General features: G+C 29.0%; 2 protein-coding genes across 4 annotated transcripts; both read left to right on the forward strand.

Annotated features, from left to right (window-relative positions):
• The first annotated feature begins 3386 nt into the window (after positions 1-3386).
• LOC112786769 (ribonuclease J-like) lies at positions 3387-4879 on the forward strand. The gene is made up of 5 exons (XM_025830150.3): positions 3387-3586; positions 3661-3738; positions 3872-4054; positions 4157-4237; positions 4659-4879. Exons 1-5 carry the CDS (start codon positions 3473-3475, stop codon positions 4785-4787), a joined length of 585 nt encoding a protein of 194 aa, XP_025685935.2. The 5' UTR covers positions 3387-3472; the 3' UTR covers positions 4788-4879.
• A 9476-nt stretch (positions 4880-14355) lies between these two features.
• LOC112783568 (proteasome subunit beta type-5) lies at positions 14356-17106 on the forward strand. Of its 3 annotated transcripts, none has more exons than XM_025826563.3 (8): positions 14356-14497; positions 14629-14759; positions 14928-15057; positions 15206-15312; positions 16096-16230; positions 16310-16413; positions 16498-16598; positions 16859-17106. In XM_025826563.3, exons 2-8 carry the CDS (start codon positions 14646-14648, stop codon positions 16984-16986), a joined length of 819 nt encoding a protein of 272 aa, XP_025682348.1. In that variant the 5' UTR covers positions 14356-14497; positions 14629-14645; the 3' UTR covers positions 16987-17106. The 3 variants fall into 3 exon arrangements, with proteins under 3 accessions (XP_025682348.1, XP_025682350.1, XP_025682349.1); XM_025826565.3 differs by having other exon boundaries at positions 14363-14513; XM_025826564.3 differs by having other exon boundaries at positions 14369-14506.
• The last annotated feature ends 5162 nt before the right edge of the window (positions 17107-22268 follow it).

The raw sequence follows: 22268 nt of genomic DNA on the forward strand, positions 1-22268 counted from the left end.
TTTTTAAGCAACTCTTCATTTTGTTTAAAACAGTCCACATATGCAAGAACACAATGGTTACTTTCACAGCTCCTAACTTGGGCTCTTAACTGCTTATTTTCTTCAACAAGATCACAAGCAGTTTCGGCCTCTCTCACTTTTTCTTTTAGAAAACTGTTTTCGGCCTTAAGAATGGTAATTTGCTGTTCAAGTTCTTGATTTTCCAGCAGAAAACATCTTATTTTTTCAGAAAGGTGGTCTATCATAAGATGGAGATCTTCAGTGTTAGGGTTATGAAAGACTACCTGATCTATGTGGTCTGCCATGAGACATGTTTGTGACTTGGTCTCGGTTTCTTCATCATCATCATCAGAATCATTCTCCAAGTCTTCCCATGTGGCCATCAGTCCTTTCTTCTTTCCTCTTTTTGGCTTTTCCTCCTTCTTCAGCTTGGGACAATCAGATTTGAAATGCCCCATTTCCTTGCAATTGTAGCAAGTTACCTTGCTGAGGTCTTTCTTCACTTTCCTTGTGCTGCTGCCTTTGCCTCTGAGCTTAGCCATTTTCCTGAATTTTTTTGCAAATAAAACAAACTCATTTTCAGAAGAGTTATCACTGGATTCATCATCCAGGGGGTTAGTCACAGAAGAAAATGCAATTCCTTTCTTTTTTGTATCTTTTTTCAAATAGGTATTTTCAAAAGCAAGAAGATTTCCTCTCAAATCATCAAGTGTTATGGAGTCTAGGCTACTACTCTCAGAAATAATTAAAGCTTTAGTCTCCCACTCTTTTGTGAGACATCTCAACACTCTTCTCACTAGCACAGAATCAGAATGTGTAATTCCCAGAGCATCTAAGCCAACAATGATAGCATTGAAACGTTCAAAGAGTTCATCAATGGACTCTCCTTCCTTCATTGCAAACGTTTCATATTCTCTGTTTAGCATATCTGCCCGAGTCTTCTTGACAATGGTGGTTCCTTCATGGGTGATTTGCAATTTGTCCCAGATTTCCTTTGCCGTTGTGCATCTTGATACCCGTCGGTACTCCTCAAAGCTGATAGCACAATTGAGCAGATTTATTGCCTTGGCATTTAACTCCACCTTCTTCCTATCTTCCTCGGTCCATCTTGCTTCTGGTTTGATAGAAACAACTCCTTCTGCACTTGTGGTAGTTGGAAATTTAGGCCCTTCGAGGATAATCTTCCAAAGTCTGTAATCCACTGCTTGTACGAATATCTTCATCCTCTCCTTCCAATAGGTATAGTTTTTCCCATTGAAAAGAGGGGGTCTGTTGCTTGATTGTCCTTCAGTTAGATTATAAGACACCACATTTGCGCCACTGTTTTCTGCCATGAGGATCTTTACTCCAAGCTGCAAAGCTTGATCTCTTTGAGACCAAGCTCTGATACCAATTGATGGTTTCAGTGGCTAAGAGAAGGGGGGGGTTGAATCTTAGCCCCTTTTTCGCTTGCTAACACTTGCTGGATTCAGAGGAGACTTTTCTGTTTTTAGCTCGTCCCTAGCCACGAGACATTTTCATTTTGTCTCGTCACTTGGCACGAGACATTTTCGGTTTTTGCTCCTGTGCAATAGAAAACAGAAATGGAGTAGGAGAGGAAGAAAATTACACCAAGATATATCCTGGTTCGGCTGCTAAGTGCAGTGCAGCCTACATCCAGTCTCCATCACAACAATGATGGAATTTCACTATAATCAAACAGATTACAACTTGTAAAGTGCTAACCCAACTTACAAGGGGATTCCCACAGAATCATGAAACACAACACAGATGTACAAAGGAACTCTAAGACATCTATGGCTTTTTCTTTTAATTTTGCACTCTCTGCCTTTTTCCGCTCTATGGCTTTTTCATTACAAACCTCACTGTTTGCCTTTTACCATGAGACTCAAGACATGACAAAATTAAACAGAAAAATATTAAACAGAATACATTGAAGGAGAAGAGAAAACTGTTAGCTCAGGTAGCTCTGAGAACTCTGTGCCTTGCACTCTCAATTTTTCTCCTTGCTTCAAACAGTGGCTGTCCACCCTTAATATAGAAGAGGGGAGCCTCCACTTATTGAAGCCAAAACTGAACCAACTTCTTCTTCCTTCAACAAAACCGGTTCGGCCACATAGAGAGAGAAGAGATAACCATGCATTAACCAACATGCAATTACCTCTAGTCCTTTCTTGATCATCACCCTTCATCAATCCGAGCTCTCCATCCTTGGCTTGCTCTCCAAGATGGAATTCTGGCCCTTGATGCTTCATGATGATGATGACTTCATCTGCTTCAATCTCTGCCTTCAACCATCACTTCGCCACTCTAGCTACTTCCTGTGGTGGTTGAGCAGAATCGAAGACAAGCCATGCTTCAAGAATCTCCTCCAGCTGGCCGAATCTTCTTCTTCCATTTTGAGCATGAAAGACTCAAGATAACCTCACCAAATCTAACCACATTTGGTGAATATCTTAGCCACAGCTCATTTTTATTTTAGTATGTTTTCTTGCCATCATTGTGATGGTCTTTAGGCTTGCTTTCTCTTCATCTCGGTAGCTTACTTTTGCTTCCATGGCTGCCAATATTTTCTGAGTAAAGACCGAAGAGAGAAAGAGTTGTGAGAGAGAAGAAAGAGAAAATATTCAATGGGTTTGAACAATAATCAATGAACAAAGAGAGAGAATGTAAAAGTTAATTCAAGTTTCCCACTTCCCTTTGTTGAGTAGCGTGTAGTGTCATAATAGCTATCAAATCAATCTTCTCTCTTTTTCTTATGTTTCCAATGTATTAATTAAATTTGAAATCCTTCAAAATAATGAAGTGGAATCCGTTGGAAGCATTTAGGCATTTCATTTGCTTCATGGATTCGAATAAGGCATGGAAACATTCATCAACATTGGGCTTGGTAGCAACAATATTTGATCTTGGCCCATTAATAACATTTGCTTTCCTGATAAAATTTGGAACATGCATAAAGCAAGTGGAAAGCATGTAACCCACTTGGGCTTAGATCAGAAAATTATTTGGGCCCAAGTAACATTAAAACAGCCACATTTATTTTTGTTATTAAAACCAAGGCTGAGTGTAAATTGGGCTTAGCACAATACATTTATTTCCAGCCCATGATTAAACCTGCAGCAAAATTATAATCATCAATGTATTGAATAAAAATTCAGATCAAATAATTTTGCAATTAATTAATTTTAATAATGTTTAGTCATCACACATATTAATTTAGAGTTTTCCAAACTCATCAATGTTGATATATTAATACTAAATATCTGTGTCACAATTTTTTCATCAAATATCTGTTCTTTTTACTGCTTATTTTCTTTCACTGCTATTCAATGAACTTGATATGTTCCTTCCACTGCTTATTTGTTTCCAATGCTTTTTTTACTTTGTAACAGCTTATAAAAAACGTCTGAAGGAGCATGGTATTTTTCTTCCATCTAGACTCAAGATATTTAGAACAAGAAAGAAATTTATGGCTGGGCCATTTGAGATAGAACCTATCAGGGTGACCCATTCTATTCCTGATTGTTGTGGATTGGTTCTTTGCTGTTTTGATGGTACTATTCTTCACACTGGGGACTGGAAGGTCAGAATTTATCAGTGCATTTTCCATTTTTGTTTACCTTGAATCTACTCTTTTTGAATAAGTTGATTCAATAGATCGACGAGACACCTCTGGACGGGAAAATTTTTTATCGCGAGGCTTTAGAGGAACTCTCTAAAGAAGGAGTAACACTGGTAAGTCACTTATAGGGTGATCTTGTATTTTTTTTTTTAAATTAAAAAATTCAAATATGTAGCCTCTCTTGCTTTTTTCCCTTAATTTTGTTAAGAGACAAAAGTAAACTTTGGTTTGAGCATGGTTTTTCAGATGATGAGTGATTCAACCAATGTACCCTCACCTGGAAGGACAATAAGTGAATCTGTTGTTAAAGATGCATTATTGAGGCATATTTCAGCTTCTAAAGGAAGGGTTATTACCACCCAATTTGCATCAAATCTGCATCGGCTTGGAAGTGTGAAAGCTGCTGCTGATTTAACTGGCCGAAAGTTGGTAATATTCTCTATGTTGTATATAAATACAATGCAGTTGAAAATGATTTTCTTGTTTGGAATTATGAATAAATGTTTAATCATTGCAATTTAATTGCGTTAGGTATTCGTTGGCATGTCTTTGAGGACATATTTAGATGCAGCTTGGAAGGATGGAAAGGCTCCAATTGATCCATCCACTCTGGTAATAAATCTTTGGACTTCGGAGCCTTTACTCCAACACTCTGCCCAAGTTGCTGGACTAAATTTTCACAAACATATGTATTAGACAGTGATATAGATTTTAATAGTTTGAATGCATGCTATTTTTTTCATGTAGCTGACCTGCTTATTAGGACAAGATTTGTTATTTTTATTGATATATTTGTATATATTCAGAAGAATGAAAATGATAGATTGACAGCTGGACCGTTACTTATTTGTCTAACTGTATGTATCTAAATCTAATATGCTATAATCACCCGTTTGATTTGTTATTTGCGCACTACTTGTGTGTAGGAATTTATGATAGCACCTATTCATCTTTATCTTTATCTTTTATTTGTAATGACTTTGTGTCTTTCATATCTGTTACCTTGTTTTCCATTATTTATAATTTTACATAGGTGAAAGCAGAGGATATTGATGTTTATGCTCCAAAGGATCTGCTAATTGTAACAACAGGATCTCAAGTGAGTTACTTTCAGAATCCTCTAATGATTTTCTTACCCGTGAATGGCACGGAATATGGATGAGATTAAGGCATGTAATGAAATGTGTGCTATTGTGTCAGGCAGTTAAAAATATGTGACATTTTATACATTAGATAATTTAAATGATACTTATTATTATAGGAAGTTAAAAATATTTTTACCTAAAAAAAATTTCATAATAAAATTGAGTTTGGAGAGAGAGATATAAAATTTTCTAACTAATTACAAAATTTTTCTATTTATCTTTATATAGCGTTTCATTTTAAGTAACTATTTTTTAGCGATAATATTCAAATGATAAATTAATCTCACCTTTATAATACGTTGACATTATTTCAAAACATGCAAAATGAAATAATAAAGTACAGTTTAATTAATGTGCATAATAAAATAAACATAAAACTTATATAGTAATAGTCAAATACGATAACAATGATTATTTTTTGTCCAATGTACTATATTAAACTGCGACTTTAATTTATAATTATTAATTAAAAAACTTACAATGATGTATTTTTATTTTTTTATTATTTAGTTAAAAATAATATATTTTGATATTATTTTTTAGAATTATTCACATCAAACTTTGCTAATATAGCAAAAATTTTGAGTATTTTTTGTCTTAAATTTCTTCTTAGTCGAACTAAATAAGACAACTAACACGCGTATCAAGAAAAAAATTATAATTTTTATACATTCAGATATTCAAAAGATACAAAAAATTCTTTTAGCAAAACTTAAACAACTTATAAAATTTAAAAAAATAGTTGGTTATAAATAAAAGTGATAGACAAAATTAAAAGTTGTGATAATGATATTTGGTGATAATTAACAACCATCTAGTGAAGAGAAGGGGGAAGGAAAAGAAGACGAGAAATGAGAACAATGCAATATCATAGTGGCATTGAGACAATAATAAAAATATAAATTAGTAATTTAAAAAAAATAAAATTAAAGATAATTTTAAAAAATGAATAATAAATTTTAAAAAATATTTTTTATCAATTATAATTATGCATAAAAATAAAAAAATTTTTAAATATAATTTTTTTGTCTCTAATTAAAATTAAATACTATTAAAAATAAATAAATAAACATAATAACATTTATAAATATTTATTTTATAATTAATATTTTTAAATCTTTATTTTGATTTTTGTTTTCACATAATAACAACATAATGAAATTTTTTAATATTTTATTTTATTAAATTTATAATTTTAAAATAAAAACATAAAAATTAATTTCTTAAAAATAATAGAAAAGCGGTGTTGAGCAGCTAGTAATATATAATATAATATTAATATATCTATAACAATATATAATGCGAAAACCTCAAGTTTGGTGTCCAATTTTCTTTCCTATTTTAACCCTGCTAAGTGTCAACATAATCCAAAACTAACTTTACAGTTATGCATTTCACTACCAGTTACAAAAAATTTCATATGTAACTTCTTTTTCAATCCTCCACTTAAATAATCTATTTTTTTCATTTCTTTAATTTTCTTTACTTCTCTTACTCAACTCTAACATTTTTACCTTTTAAATAACTCTTTAGACAACTTCCTAAAATAGACAATGACTATGATAAATGTTGGTTTTAGAAGCATGTACGAAAAGAACAAAAGAATAATTTATGATGGAGAAAGTGTTTAATTATCATTAATAGTAGTGATAAGTAAATTTTGGTAAATTTTATTATATTTTGTGATATTCATTTAAATTATATTTTATTTAGTTTTATCTTAGTTTTAGTTTGTACCGTTTTGTTCTGAGTACAAGCTACTCTATAGCTTTACTCTAATTATTTTATTAGAGCTTTTGTTGTAGTTTCTTAAAAAAATTTATCATTTTTGTATTTCTTTTGATATTTTTCTTCTTCTTTCTTTAACATTCTCAGTTCAATTGCCTCCATTCTACTCCTTTGCCTTCCTCCACTGCGGTTATAAATTTTTTTTTCAATTTACTTACTCAATTTATATTTTTAATCCATTTTTTATTTTTTTAATTTGTTACCAATTTTTCACGTAGACAAATAGCGTTATGTCTTTTTCTCTCATTAATTTGATTTGACAAAAAAAAACAGTATCTTAACATTTTATATGTATATTTTATTTATTTTTTTGACATATCTGTATTTAACTTTTTGTCAATGATGGGATGAAAAAATTTTATAAATATTTTTTAATATTTTTCTTTTTAAATTGTTTTTAATGGGATAATTTTTTTATTTTCTAAAATATTTGATTACTTAGAATATTGTATTTAAAATTTGAGTATATAAATATTTTTAAATTAAACTAAAATAAATAAATTATATTACAAAAAAATTTATTAATTTTGCCTTTTACAATATTATTTGTTTGGCATATTGGCTTAGTTATTTAATTGGTATATAATGCATGTAAGAAAATTACACCTATCAAGTATTTCTTAAAATATTCGTATACTAATTTTTTAAATAATTAGTTATTTAGAGTATTGGATTTGATATTTAATTACATAAAGTATTGTATTTGTCATACAAAAGACACAAAAAATATGCACATATCAATGATAAAGTGAACAAACTCCATGTAACATTAAAATGGATAAGATAAGAACTTTGTTAATTAATTTTGATTTTTTAATTTATTAGTTTTTTGTATATCTTTTATTTTTTGGATTATTTTATTTTATTAGGCATTTTAATTTATTTTATTGTATTTTTTTATTTTAAAAATTTTAGAGTCTAAAGGACTCCTATTCAAATGATTCAAACCAGATGATTAAAAAGTGGTTTAAGAGAATAGATTTAAATTTGGGTAATTTAACATTTATTAATGAATAACTACTAGAAGAGAAAAATTATTGCATAAATAACAAAAATAAGTTGATAATATATAGGCTAATTTAGAAAACCAAAAAAAAGTAAAAAAGTAACAAAAATTAACTTTAATTTTGAAGATAAATAAAAAGATGTGACATTTTATACATTAGATAATTTAAATGATACTTATTATTATAGGAAGTTAAAAATATTTTTACCTAAAAAAAATTTCATAATAAAATTGAGTTTGGAGAGAGAGATATAAAATTTTCTAACTAATTACAAAATTTTTCTATTTATCTTTATATAGCGTTTCACTTTAAGTATCTATTTTTTAGCGATAATATTCAAATGATAAATTAATCTCACCTTTATAATACGATGACATTATTTCAAAACATGCAAAATGAAATAATAAAGTACAGTTTAATTAATGTGCATAATAAAATAAAGGGTAAAAAACAAAAATAAACTAAGAGAGAAAAAAATTTACGTGAATAAACCAAAACGAAAATTGCTTCATGAATCCACCAATGCACTTTTATATGTAGTTCGAACCAGCTTGGTTCGAACTCCATTTCTACGTAAAAATTCGAATCAGCTTGGTTCGAATTATACACAAACACATGCACACACATAATTCGAACCAGCTTGGTTCGAATTACACACAAACACACGCACACACATAATTCGAACCAGCTTGGTTCGAATTACACACACAATAATTCATGGTATAATTCGAATTATGCTGTTAAAAAATTAATAATTTATTAAAAAAATTTTATTAAAAAATTTATTAAAAAATTAATAATTTAAAAATTAAAAAATATATATTTTTATTTCATACGTTAAAAAAAAGCTAACAAAATATTTAATTACGAGACTTCTTTAAAATATTAATGAGCTATCAATTCGAATTCCATACAATACTTTTCTGTCCATTTTTAATAATTCATGAATATTTTTTAATAAATTTTTTTAATAAATTTTTTTAAATTATACTACAAAAAATATTTTATCCTATGCAAAATAATTTTAAAAAAATGGCTTAAAAAATGTTAGGAGTACTATAAAAATTTGTAATGTTATAATAACTTAGGTAAATACATGCATGTACTCAAATTTTAAATAAAATACTCTACATAGTCAATAATAATTTAGAAATGAAAGAAAATATTTTATTCCATACAAAATAATTAAAAATATATTTTATTCTATACAAAATAATTTTAAAAAATGGCTTAAAAGATGTTATGAGTACTATAAAAGTTTGTAATATTCTAGTGATTTAGGTAAATACATGATAAAAATATTTTTTCTTTAATTTCTAAATTATTAGTGACTATGTGGAGTATTTCTTTAATGTCCGAAGTCATTAGTACATTACAAATTTTTATAGTACTTTTAACATCTTTTAAGCCATTTTTAAAATTATTTTGCATAGAATAAAATATTTTTTTGTGGTATAATTTAAATAAATTTATTAAAAAATATTCATGAGCTATCAAGAATGGGCAGAAGAGTATTGTATAGAATTCAAATTGCTCACCATATAATTTGAATCAGAGTAATTCGAACTTCCCTATGCGTAATTCGAATCATGTAATATCTCACCATATAATTTAAATAATTTTATTAAAAAATTATCATGAATATTTTTTAATAAATTTATTTAAATTATACCATAAAAAAATATTTTATTCTATGCAAAATAATTTAAAAAATGGCTTAAAAGATGTTAGAAGTACTATAAAAATTGTAATGTCCTAATGACTTAAGACATTAAAGAAATACTCCATATAGTCACTAATAATTTAAAAATTAAAGAAAAAATATTTTTATCATGTATTTACCTAAATCACTAGAATATTACAAACTTTTATAGTACTCATAATATCTTTTAAGCCATTTTTTAAAATTATTTTGTATAGAATAAAATATATTATTTAATTATTTTGTATGGAATAAAATATTTTCTTTCATTTCTAAATTATTATTGACTATGTAGAGTATTTTATTTAAAATTTGAGTACATGCATGTATTTACCTAAGTTATTATAACATTACAAATTTTTATAGTACTCCTAATATTTTTTAAGCCATTTTTTTAAAATTGTTTTGCATAGGATAAAATAATTTTTGTAGTATAATTTAAAAAAATTTATTAAAAAATATTCATGAACTATTAAAAATGGACAGAAAAGTATTGTATGGAATTTGAATTTATAGCTCATTAATATTTTAAAGAAGTCTCGTAATTAAATATTTTGTTAGCTTTTTTTTAACGTATGAAATAAAAATATATATTTTTTTAATTTCTAAATTATTAATTTTTTAAATAAATTTTTTAATAAAATTTTTTTAATAAATTATTAATTTTTTAACAGCATAATTCGAATTATACCATGAATTATTGTGTGTGTAATTCGAACCAAGCTAGTTCGAATTATGTGTGTGCATGTGTTTGTATATAATTCGAACCAAGCTGGTTTGAATTATGTAGAAATAGAGTTCGAACTAAGCTGGTTCGAACTACATATAAACGTCCATGGGTGGATTCACGAAGCAATTTTCGTTTTGGCTTATTCACGTAAATTATTTTCTCCCTTGGCTTATTTTTGTTTTTTACCCTAAAATAAACATAAAACTTATATAATAGTAGTCAAATACGATAACAATGATTATTTTTTATCCAATGTACTATATTAAGCTGCGACTTTAATTTATAATTATTAATTAAAAAACTTACAATGATGTATTTTTATTTTTTTATTATTTAGTTAAAAATAATATATTTTGATATTATTTTTTAGAATTATTGACATCAAATTTTGCTAATATAGCAAAAATTTTGAGTATTTTTTGTCTTAAATTTCTTCTTAGTCGAACCAAATAAGACAACTAACACGCGCATCAAGAAAAAAATTATAATTTTTATGCATTCAGATATTCAAAAGATACAAAAAATTCTTTTAGCAAAACTTAAACAACTTATAAAATTTAAAAAAATAGTTGGTTATAAATAAAAGTGATAGACAAAATTAAAAGTTGTGATAATGATATTTGGTGATAATTAACAACCATCGAGTGAAGAGAAGGTGGAAGGAAAAGAAGACGAGAAAGGAGAACGATACAATATCATAGTGGCGTTGAGACAATAATAAAAATATAAATTAGTAATTTAAAAAAAATAAAATTAAAGATAATTTTAAAAAATGAATAATAAATTTTAAAAAATATTTTTTATCAATTATAATTATGCATAAAAATAAAAAAAATTTAAATATAATTTTTTTGTCTCTAATTAAATACTATTAAAAATAAATAAATAAACATAATAATATTTATAAATATTTATTTTATAATTAATATTTTTAAATCTTTATTTTGATTTTTGTTTTCACATAATAACAACATAATGAAATTTTTTAATATTTTATTTTATTAAATTTATAATTTTAAAATAAAAACATAAAAATTAATTTCTTAAAAATAATAAAAAAGCGGCTGAACAGGCACGATAATGTCTGTTGAGCCGCTAGTAATAATATATAATGTCAATACATGGGTTTGGTATCCAAAATTCTTTTCCAATTTTGCCCTTCCTTCTATCCCACTATATTTATGTGAATTATTCTACATTAAAAAACTTCCACTACCTCATCTTCTCTCTTATCACATACATTCAAGTTCTCTCTTATCTCATTAATTCACAATCACCCAACTTCTATAATTATCTATTTTCTCTCTTACTATCTATCATCTCAGATTACTCTTACTGCATAATAGAAAAAAAAAAATTCTTTTCTTATTCATCTTTTCTTGCATCCTTCTCACTTTACTTAGATATAACATAAAACCTAATATAAGAATAATTGATATCTAAATTTAAGTTCTAATATTATTTCTAAAGTAAAGTTTATTATTAAAAAATTCTTTTATTAGTTACGTTAAATAAAAAATTTTCTATCCATTTTTTTTATAGTAATTTGATTAAGATTTTTGTGTTTGATGTAAATTATTGTTGCAGATTTTTTTTTATTTGAATATATATTTAAAGAATAAAAATAAAATAATTTAATAGGGACAATTTATAAAAAAATAAATTTACACAAAATAATTTTACTCTTATTATACTCTTCTAATATACTCTAAGTACCTACACAGTATATAAGGTCAATTGGCATCTAGGTACTTACACAGTATATAAGGTCAATTGGCATCTAAATTAAGTTCCAATATTATCCTAGAAAAGTTTATTATTAAAAATTTTTTTCCCGTACATCCGTCAGTTACGTTGAATAAAAAAAACTTTCATACAATTTTTCACACAAACTTTATAAGAGTTTTCTATTGGATGTAAATTATCCATGCGGATTTATTTTATTATGGATATGCTTTTAAAAGAATAAAAGTAAAATAGTACCAGGACAATATTTTTTGAAAAAAATTACACAGAATAATTTTTGTACTAATATATGAGGATTCATTTTACATATAATATTCATTCATCTGAATTTATTAGTGGAGTATTTTATAGAAATTATATTTAAGTAATTTTTTTATCTTATAATCATTTTATATTTTGGAATTTAAAATTTTGTATTTTTATTTTTATTCAAGTTTTATTTTTATGTTTTATTTTAGTTCTGTTAATAAAAAAGTATTAACATTAGTTTTAATGTTTAACTTTTAGGATAAATAAAAAGATGAGATCTTCTTTATAAATTTGATGATTAAAAAACTATTTATTATAGAATAAGTTAAGTCTATTTCTTGACTATAAGAATATATATAATTCACTCTTGAATATAATCAAAATAAATATATATTTATTTAATTTTTTAAATTTTACATTAATTATTAAAATCATGATATAATAGATGTACTCCTATAAAAAAATGAAAATGACCTCATAACTATTTTTTTGTTGGAAGAAAACAGCACTTAACGACTATAGAATATAATTTAAACAACTATAAATAAGTAACATAAGTAATAAAAAACGGATATAAAATTTAATTCTTTTGTTATTTGGTACAAAAATAAATATAATAAAATAAATCACTGTTCTCATATATAATGACATAAAATTTAACATTATCCTTTTCTAGAGTCATCTATTTTTTTAGTTTTTATCCTTATTTTTGTACTTTATTTTAATTTTATTAAACCAAAAAGTACTAATGTCATTTAACTTTAATTTTTAACTTTTATCATAAATGAATATGTGACTTTGAATGTATTAGATAATAAAAAAAAACTGATAATAAAAAAAAGGTTAAATTTACTCATTCATTACATTTATAAGAGTGTAGATGATACACATAAGAGTTACGCGATTTTTTTTGAACTTTTATTTTTAAAGTAGTATTTATTTCTGAGTGTAATAATTATGAATTAATATATGTTGGTAACTAATTTCGATTGATGAGAAAATAGAAAGAGAATAAAAACTGAGGAAGGAAGAGAGAACAAACTAATACAAGAGTGGTGGTGAAGTATATGTAGATAGATAATGATAAGAAAAAAGAGTAATAAAAACAAAAATTAAAAATTCTAAATGAATAATAAGACTAAAGATAATTTAAAATGTTGAATATAAAATTATACGAAATAAAATTTTTTTAGCTATTAAAATTATGCGAGAGAAAGAGTTATTTAAATATAAATTTTTATATTTGCTTCAAATTAAATATAATTGAGAAATAAATAAATTTACAAATATTTATAACTTTTTATCTTTATTGTTACACATAGTAACATAATGATTTTAGTATTATACCTAAATTAATTTAAATTCAATTATTTTATATATTAAAGAAATTAAATAACTAATAATTTTTTTATTTTTTATTTAATTATTCTATACAAAATTTTTAAATGCTTGATATCTTATTTTTTTTTAAATGATAAAATATGACTTAACAAGTAAGTATGAAAAATAAGTATCTTTATAATAGTTATACATCTAGATATCTAAATCAAACAAAAAAAATAATTCTTTTAACAAATCTTTAACAACTCAAAAATTAACACAATGGATATATATGGATCAAAGTGATAAACAAAAATGAGAGCTGCGATCATGGTAATATGATATGGTGGTAATTGATTGCGATCGGGGTTAATAGAAGAAGAAAACAAAAAAGAAGAATAAAATAAGGCAATATAATAGTGAGGTGAGATAATAATAATTATACATATAAAAAAATAATAAGAGAAAATAATAGTGTATAATACGATGGGATGATATAATCAAAATAAAAATTAATAATTTTAAAATAATAATAAAATTAAAGATAATTAAAGAGGTTCAATATAAAATTAAAAAAATAAATTTTTATCTATTAAAATTATGTATAAAAAAAAATGGTTTAAATATAAATATAAATTTTTAAATTATTTCAAATTAAATAGAAATGAGAAAATAAATAAATTTAATATATAAATAATTAATTTATATATAATGTTAATAAATTTTTATTTTAATTTTGTTACACATAATAATAACAATTTTTTTAATTTTTTAACTTAAATTTATTTATTCTATTTTTTTAATTAATTTTTAATTATTAATAGTAAATTTATAATTTAAAAAAAAATATAAAAATATTTTTTTAACTCAATAAAAAAAACGGCTGCTAGTAAGCGGTAATAGCAATGTATTTTTTACTTTTTAGAAATACATATCAAATTGTGGAGTTAAGGTTTATATCAAATGGGCCACTTTTTTGGTTAAAAATGGGCTGGCCCAATTTAGATCCAACTTCTTAGACAAGACAGCAGGCCTATCCCAAATAAAGATCCGCCTTTCTGAACAAGGCACCAACACTTGAAAACAGTTCTTTTTTTCTACTGGATCTGTGAATCTCCCGTTCTTCTTTTCTCGCTTCAACCTCAACGATACCTCACACACGCAGATCCCACTTCACTTGACCTAGTGCGCCAAGTTCATCGTCCATCTCTATCTTCAATTTTACATCGATTTTTGCTTTTCTTAATTATTATTTTTAATGCTAATTAACCGTTTGGATTTTACGGTAATAATTTTTGGTTGTTTTCATCGGTTAGGTCTAAAATCTGAAATCATGAAGCTCGATACTTCTGGTCTAGAATCGTTCTCTACACTCACCGCACCCGGAGACGACATCGTTGGAGAGTTCTCTGCTCCGCCGTCATTCCAGCTTCCTAATTCCAATGATGTGAGTGATTTTTCAACTTTTCAATTTTTCGAGTCTGAAAAAAAATTGTTCTAGTATTTTATTTTTTAATTTATGAGTAGTAAATAAAGGAAATCAGGGTATTGTTCTATAGAGCAGGTTGAAACCTTGGTTTAATACAAAATTTTGTGTTTGTATTTGTGGTTTTAGTTCGATGGCTTTGTGAAAGAAGCTATTCAGACGGTGAAGCCTGCAAAGGGTACTACAACGCTTGCTTTTATATTTAAGGACGGTGTCATTGTAGCTGCTGATTCTAGAGCTAGCATGGGAGGATATATATGTGAGTTGATTTTATGTTTATTTTGTCAAATTTGAAAATTGTTGCTTCTAATTGATTAATGTTGTTTAGGGTTTAATCCACTTGTTTAGTTTGTCTTTGAATTACTATTACATTTCAATTATTACTGATGAGTAATGGAAATTTCCAGCTTCACAGTCTGTAAAGAAGATTATTGAAATTAATCCATATATGCTTGGAACAATGGCCGGAGGTGCCGCGGATTGCCAATTTTGGCACAGAAATCTCGGGATAAAGGTAATTTTTGAAGTCCTTTTATCTTGAATTATTGCTTTTTGTAGTGCTGTTATGATTCTCCTACTGAGGTTCCTCCTTTGCCCTACTCTTCTCTCCAACTGCCGGCGATTCCTTGGTTATATTTTGCTGTGATCATTGTTGTTGGAGTTATAGTTGCAAGTTGTGATGCTTTGCCTCAACTTCTATTCTAATTTATCATGCATGCACATTAGTTGAAGTCATAACTACTCATGACCCGTTTGTTTGAATGTGGATATTTTTGTTATATTTGTTACCATCCTTAGCCTTATATTAGCGAAATCACATTAGTTTAGATGCCTTTAGTAGTGTTCCTAAACCGTTTAGACTATATATTTTCTAGCTTCCTCTATTACTCTAATGCTAGGATTATTGTTGGGATTTGTTGAGAATGGATATATTTTCTAATATAATGGTTTCATGTTTTTATGAGTCCCATTCTGCTGCTTTTCTTATTTTCAACATACATCTTTTGTTCCTGGCCTTCCATTGTGGTTATTATACTCAATTTCTCATTTGACGCTTATTATTTTGTTATAAGTTGCCTTGAGAAGTTTGACTTAGTTGACCTTCACATATACCTCATTCTATATGGATTTTAGATCCTTGAGTTCAGTCCATGTAGGAAATAGAACTAAATGGTTCCACCTGTACGAAGTAAAACAAGACAAATATCTAGCTTTTGCTTAACAATGTATGATTTCTTTACTTCTATAAATATGGGGATGCAAATCGTTTGTCTAATCTGGTCTGTATCATGTGTAGTGTCGGTTGCACGAGTTGGCAAATAAAAGGAGGATATCAGTAACCGGAGCCTCAAAGCTACTTGCAAATATTTTATACTCTTATCGTGGAATGGGTTTATCAGTCGGTACCATGATTGCTGGATGGGATGAAACGGTAATTCACATGTCCAACTGCCATATGGCTTTTGCTCAGCTAGTGCTGTTGCAATTCCTAATGGATGATATCTTTTTAGGGTCCTGGTCTATATTATGTTGATAGTGAAGGAGGAAGATTGAAAGGCACTAGATTCTCTGTTGGATCTGGTTCACCATATGCTTATGGTATATTGGACAGTGGGTGAGTAAATCTTTTCATTTAACTTCTACATGGTATAACAATGCCTTTCACCAATATTCATCAACGGTTCCCTTCTCATCCTAGGTACCGATATGACCTGTCAGTTGATGAAGCTGTTGAACTAGGTCGACGAGCAATATATCATGCAACATTCCGTGATGGAGCTAGTGGTGGAGTTGTTAGCGGTAATTTTTCTCTTTCCTGCGTTGATTGACTCCACACTCCACAGCTACTTCTACATATGAAACTATCTGGAAACACTACAAAACACCTAAACTCCCATTGATTTTACTGTCAACTTAAAGAAAATTGTTAAAATGAAATCATAGAAAATATATATTTTTTTACTATTTTTTTTTCACTTCATGGTCAGCATTTTGCAGCAGCTTTTTCAGTCCCAGTTTATAGCTCTAAATCACTAACTTGGGGATTTATGTGATTTCAGTTTACCATGTGGGACCAGAAGGATGGAAGAAATGGACTGGTGATGATGTTGGGGACCTACATTACCAATACTACCCTGTTGTCCCAAGCACTGTGGAACAAGAAATGGCTGAGGCAACAGGAGCTTAATAAAAGAAGTAACTTATGGATATGTTTCTTAGTTTCTTCTCTGCCTTTTCATATTCTCAATCAACTGTGTGAGACTAACTATTTTATTTTTGAAATATGGCATTCCTTTGATGTGGACAATTGCTGCCTTTATGATGTGTTTAGACTTGAGATTAAAGAAAATTTAGCATCGAAAGTAAGGATTAAGCCACTTGTTTCGAAGTTGGTAAATATGAAATTGAAAGCACATCAGAGTGGTGTAATAGAGAGTAGAGAGTTGTAAGTCAATCATTATCCTTCTTAAAAGGAAATTTCTTGCTGCTGTGTTTTCATAGTTGTTTCTTAGTGAGCACATGGAAAACAAAAAGGATTGAGTTGCTGAGTCAAGGCATAATTAGTACTACTTGGTTACATGCACGGAATGAGTTGTTTTGACGCAGACACCTTCGTTATAATCATCAATTAAACACAACATAGTAAGCACAAATGCTTTTTGGTCTCTACATATCAAAGCCATCTCCGTAACTCTTTTTCTATGAAAGGAATTTCGATTCAATTCTATCAGGGAGACAGAAGGTTTTCAAAGAACAAAGGAATGGTTTGAATTTGCACGATTTCTAAATGTTTGAACTTACGACGTTGTTTCAGTTCGTTGTCGTTACGAGTCGTTACGAGAATGACTCTAATCTATACGTGTCTAAGGACTAGAATAGATCAAATATTATTTAAGTAATTTATTTCTAATATTGGTATTTGATTAAATTAGTTTTAGAGAAATTTAAATTGTTGACTCAATTTATATATTACGACTATTTTTTTTAAATATATTTTTTTTATATTTTTTAATATAAAATTATTTTTTTTCTAATTTTTAAGTTTATTTTCTTTCTCATTTTATATTTTAGATTAGTAATGTAATTATTAAGAAAAATGTATTTAAAAAAAAGAGAAAAAATACTAAAACATCACTATTTAAAAAAAAAAAGAAAGATGCGTGAAAAAAAGGAAAACGAAAAATTAAAACATCACTATTAGAAAAAAACTGTTAATATGCGTATGAATGGAGTCGGAATTGAGGAATATATATAAAATAATCATATATATAAAACGAAATAATTATAACAAAAAAATAATTAATATATGTGATTTAGATGTTTTTAATAACTGATAACATAGAGTTTAACAAAATATAATTCACATATTTTTTTATTTATGTATATGTATAGAATTATTTCTGTATATGTATATATATTAAAAAAAAAATAGTCACCAAAAAAAAAATATATATTAAAAAAATTACCGTAATATATATATTATTTAACAAAATTAATATATAAGGTTATGGAAAGTTCTATCCAAGTTTGACAAGAATAAGATGATTTACATAAAAATGGTTCTCATGGATAGTAAGGTAAGTTGATTATTTTCTATTATTTTTTTAAGTGATGCTAGGTCCAATTTATAAATATTTTTTGTTCATATTTTAAGTTTATTTAATAAGTAAACCCTTGCATGCGAACAAAGATAGTGCGATTTTATAGATTTATAAGTGCTAATAACCTTTATATTTAATTTGTTTTATAGTTTGATAATAACTAATATATTTATTGGTGGATTTAACTATTACTATATTATTTATGATCACATTCAGTATATATGTCTGATTTATTGAAAAAAAAGTAGATTATTCAAATCGATTAATAACTATTTTAGAGTTAATCCAATTAATACTAAATTTAAAAAAAATAATACATAACATCTTACTTTTTTTAATCAAATTATTATAATTTAAATTAATTTTAAAAAATAATTTAAAATTATAATTTCAATCTTATCACGTGCATGGCACGGATAATTATACTTGTTTTGTTTCTATTCATCACAATAGTTGGTAATAATAATATTATTATTTTATTTTTCTTTCAAATTATATTTTCTCAAACTAAATACAGTAATTTTATTTTAAAAACCAACAAAATCAAATTGATAATATATAGTTGCTTTAAGATGAAACCATGCTAAAGTCTCTCCTCCATATGTAAAAAATCAATAATAATCATCATGCTAATCAAAATAATAATAATAAAAAGTTTTAGAATTGTGTAAAAAAAAGTAACACTAATGATTATATCTCTAATACTCCCTAAATTTTTATTATACACATTATACAAATATTCCATTGGCTCTCTATACTTTCTCATATAATAGACAGCCCTCAAGACAAAAAAAAAAAATAAATAAATAAATAAAAGAGAGCTCTGGAAAGATTTCATAAATATAAATATAATAATAGAGATAAAGAGCGAGTGAAACCCCATAATGGTCCCTCAGATTGAGCCCGTGCACCAATGTTATCCCTGACTTTCGAAATGCTCTAATTGCACCCTTCAGATTGAGCTCCGTGCGAAATCCTGGTCCCTCCACCCAATTCCGGCGTGACTCAACAGCCGGAGCGCTGAGCTGGCTGCTTATTGTCCACGTAGGCAGCCTTAAACGGCTAGCTGATGTGGAGGATCTTCAAAGAATGTCGAAATTCCCTGAAGTAGTCCCTGGTACCAATTATAAACCCTAAGTTGTTCTTCCCTCTTCCTATGTGAATTGGTTCGTCGTCCAACTCTCCCTCTTCTTCACTCTTATTCTTCTTCTTCGTCCTCTCCCGCCATGAGTGACAGTCAAGCTTCTCGTAGGTCGAATCGCTCATCTGCGACTGGAATCTGGAGAGGAAACAATGTGCGTGCCCGGCGTTCAGCAGTTCCAGAGTGGTGTGGTTGTGGGTGTAGGCCTGTCCTTCGGTGGTTAGGGACGGAGAGTCATCCTAATAAGCCGTTCTTCGGGTGTCCGAATTATAACGTGAGTGCAATTACTGGCTGAAATTTATAGTGTTGGTTACTTGAGGTAGTTGTTTAATAAGGTTGATGCTTGTTTGCAGACTAGTGGAAAGAATTGGTGTGGGTTATTTCTCTGAGCAGATTCGGTAAATGATGAGGTGCCGCTGAAGTCTGATGAAGAAGATGAGCAAGGTGGGATGAAGATGAACATTGCATGGAAGGTGGGCAGACTGGAAGCAGATGTGAGAAATGTAAAGCTGATGGTCCAAGTGCTTGGTTTAGGGGTATTTATGTTAGTTGTGTTTGTGTTGATGTTACTATTGAAGGAGGTTTGATTAGGGTGAGAGCTGAAACACACAACCAGTGTAATCCAGTTTATGAACAATGTAATTGACATTAGATTGTTTTTGATATATTGAATGACTATTTGGTTTTGTTCTTGTAAGTGGCTTTGTAGGACTCCATTGTGAGGAGCTTGTGGCAGAAATTCTCTGGCCACTTGTTGACCCTAGCAATAGCAGCACATGCGTGCACACATGGGATTCCTGCAACACCATCATCCAGCAATAACAAGTAGGTGCATAGTTAATTAGACTCACTAGGCAGAGTAGTTAAATAATTAAGTAACAGTTAAAGACATTACCTGTTAGCATCCAAAACTGACAAGTACATAGCCTTTTCCCCAGATCCACTACATGGTGTGTAGGGTGTCCATGTACCTCGAACTTCTCGTATCCGGTGTCTCCAGCCCAGATTGGTTGCCATTGCCTAGATTCCTTCCTCAGCTTCTCCAGTCTGCTCTTGATCACTGGGGGAAGTATCCCCATATGATTATCCAACTTCACTTTATTTTTGGCCATCGTCCTCATTACGAACATCCTAACCTCTTCCAGCAGTGTGATTATAGGCTTCCTCCTAGCTTCCTTAATCTTTGCGTTGAATACTTCGCACGCATTGTTACATATTGAGTCTAACTTTGGCTTGTGACTGAACTGAGATCTTGTCCAAGAATGAGTTGGCCACTTTTCTAGGTATGCCCATGCCTCTGGATTAAGCCTCTTTAACTTTTCCCTATGTTCCCTGAATTCCTCAAATGTTGTGGCTCGTGCACAATCCCATAGCAACCCTCTTAGCTCCAGATCTTTCCATTGCTTGTTGAAATTCTTCCACAAATGCCACACACAGAAACGGTGATGCACATTGAGCATCACCTCCTGTACAGCATTTATGAGTCCCTGCAACACAGAGTGGATGCCAATAATAATTAACACAGATACAACAGAGAGAAGTATGTTGAATACATAGTTATATGCTCATCCATTTAGACCCTTACTTTTTTTATTTTCACCATACTAGACCCTCACTTTTTTAATTTTCACCATAATAGTCCCTGAGTTTCTAACAAAGGCACCATAAATGTCCCTAACTTTTACTATCGTGCATCTACAGTAGTCCTACTCAGATATCAGCAAGCCTCTTACAGATCAAGGATATTGTAACACAGTGATGCAAATAAACTGGAAACTAAATTAGAAGGGATTAGCAGTAGTGTACCTTTTGCATGTCGGATATGAAACACCAACCATGTGTCTTGTAATCTCCCAAATCTGCGTGCAGTAGTTTCAGGAACCATTTCCAGTTGGCAGTGTTTTCAACTTCTACAACTGCCCAAGCAATGACATATATGTGGTGGTTTGCATCCTGCCCAATAGCTGAGAGAATCTGCCCTCCAAAGACAGTTTTCAGGAAAGCACCATCAAGTCCAATGAGTGGACGACATCCTGCCTTAAATCCATTCTTGCAGCCACTTAAACACACATACATTTTCTCAAATATCACATCACCGTTTGGCTGTGGGATGGTGCAAATTTCGACAGTTGAACCCGGATTTGTCTTCAGCAGTGTCTCCCCATAGTCCCTCACCATTGCATACTGAGCCTTTTCATCACCATATACAAGGTTTCTAGCATTAGACAGTGCCCTAGAGATCGAGTTCCTATTCAATGACAGATCATACTTGGTCTTGAAGAAGGTGTTTGCATCACAATGCCTGAAGTTGGGATACTTTCTGACTTTCTTCACCAGCTTACTAGCAACCCAGTTATGATTGGCTGCTCTGTTCTTATCCTCCCTTGCATAGCTATGATCATCTCTGAAAGTCTTCACTTGCCAGCAAGTATTGTCTCGGTCCTTGCAAGCAAAGATGACCCAACCACATTCCTTCACCTTGCAAACTGCCCTAAGCCTATTCCTATCATTTTTATTGAACCGAATACGCCTTCCCTTCTGGATGGTGTACTCCCTAACAGCCTCTTTGAAATCCCACTTTGTATTAAACTTCATTCCAACCTCCAAGTGAAGCTCCCCGAACCTAGCACCCTCTCTAAAAACAGGAAACACCTCATCAGACTCGGTCTCCTCTTCTAGTTCGTCTTCAGAATTGGGTGGGATTTTCATCTCCAATGAATGCCAAGA

The sequence above is a fragment of the Arachis hypogaea genome, chromosome 20, assembly GCF_003086295.3.
Source record: "Arachis hypogaea cultivar Tifrunner chromosome 20, arahy.Tifrunner.gnm2.J5K5, whole genome shotgun sequence".
Lineage (NCBI taxonomy): Eukaryota > Viridiplantae > Streptophyta > Magnoliopsida > Fabales > Fabaceae > Arachis > Arachis hypogaea.

What these genes read in the sequence shown, in the direction of transcription:
- LOC112786769 (XM_025830150.3), top strand. Translation starts at nt 3,473, where the DNA reads ATGGCTGGGCCATTTGAGATAGAACCTATCAGGGTGACCCATTCTATT. An exon ending in CTAAAGAAGGAGTAACACTG is followed by an intron (nt 3,739 to 3,871) that starts GTAAGTCACTTA and finishes ATGGTTTTTCAG; the next exon opens with ATGATGAGTGATTCAACCAA. An exon ending in CAATTGATCCATCCACTCTG is followed by an intron (nt 4,238 to 4,658) that starts GTAATAAATCTT and finishes AATTTTACATAG; the next exon opens with GTGAAAGCAGAGGATATTGA.
- LOC112783568 (XM_025826563.3), top strand. Translation starts at nt 14,646, where the DNA reads ATGAAGCTCGATACTTCTGGTCTAGAATCGTTCTCTACACTCACCGCA. An exon ending in TAGCATGGGAGGATATATAT is followed by an intron (nt 15,058 to 15,205) that starts GTGAGTTGATTT and finishes GGAAATTTCCAG; the next exon opens with CTTCACAGTCTGTAAAGAAG. An exon ending in TTGCTGGATGGGATGAAACG is followed by an intron (nt 16,231 to 16,309) that starts GTAATTCACATG and finishes ATATCTTTTTAG; the next exon opens with GGTCCTGGTCTATATTATGT.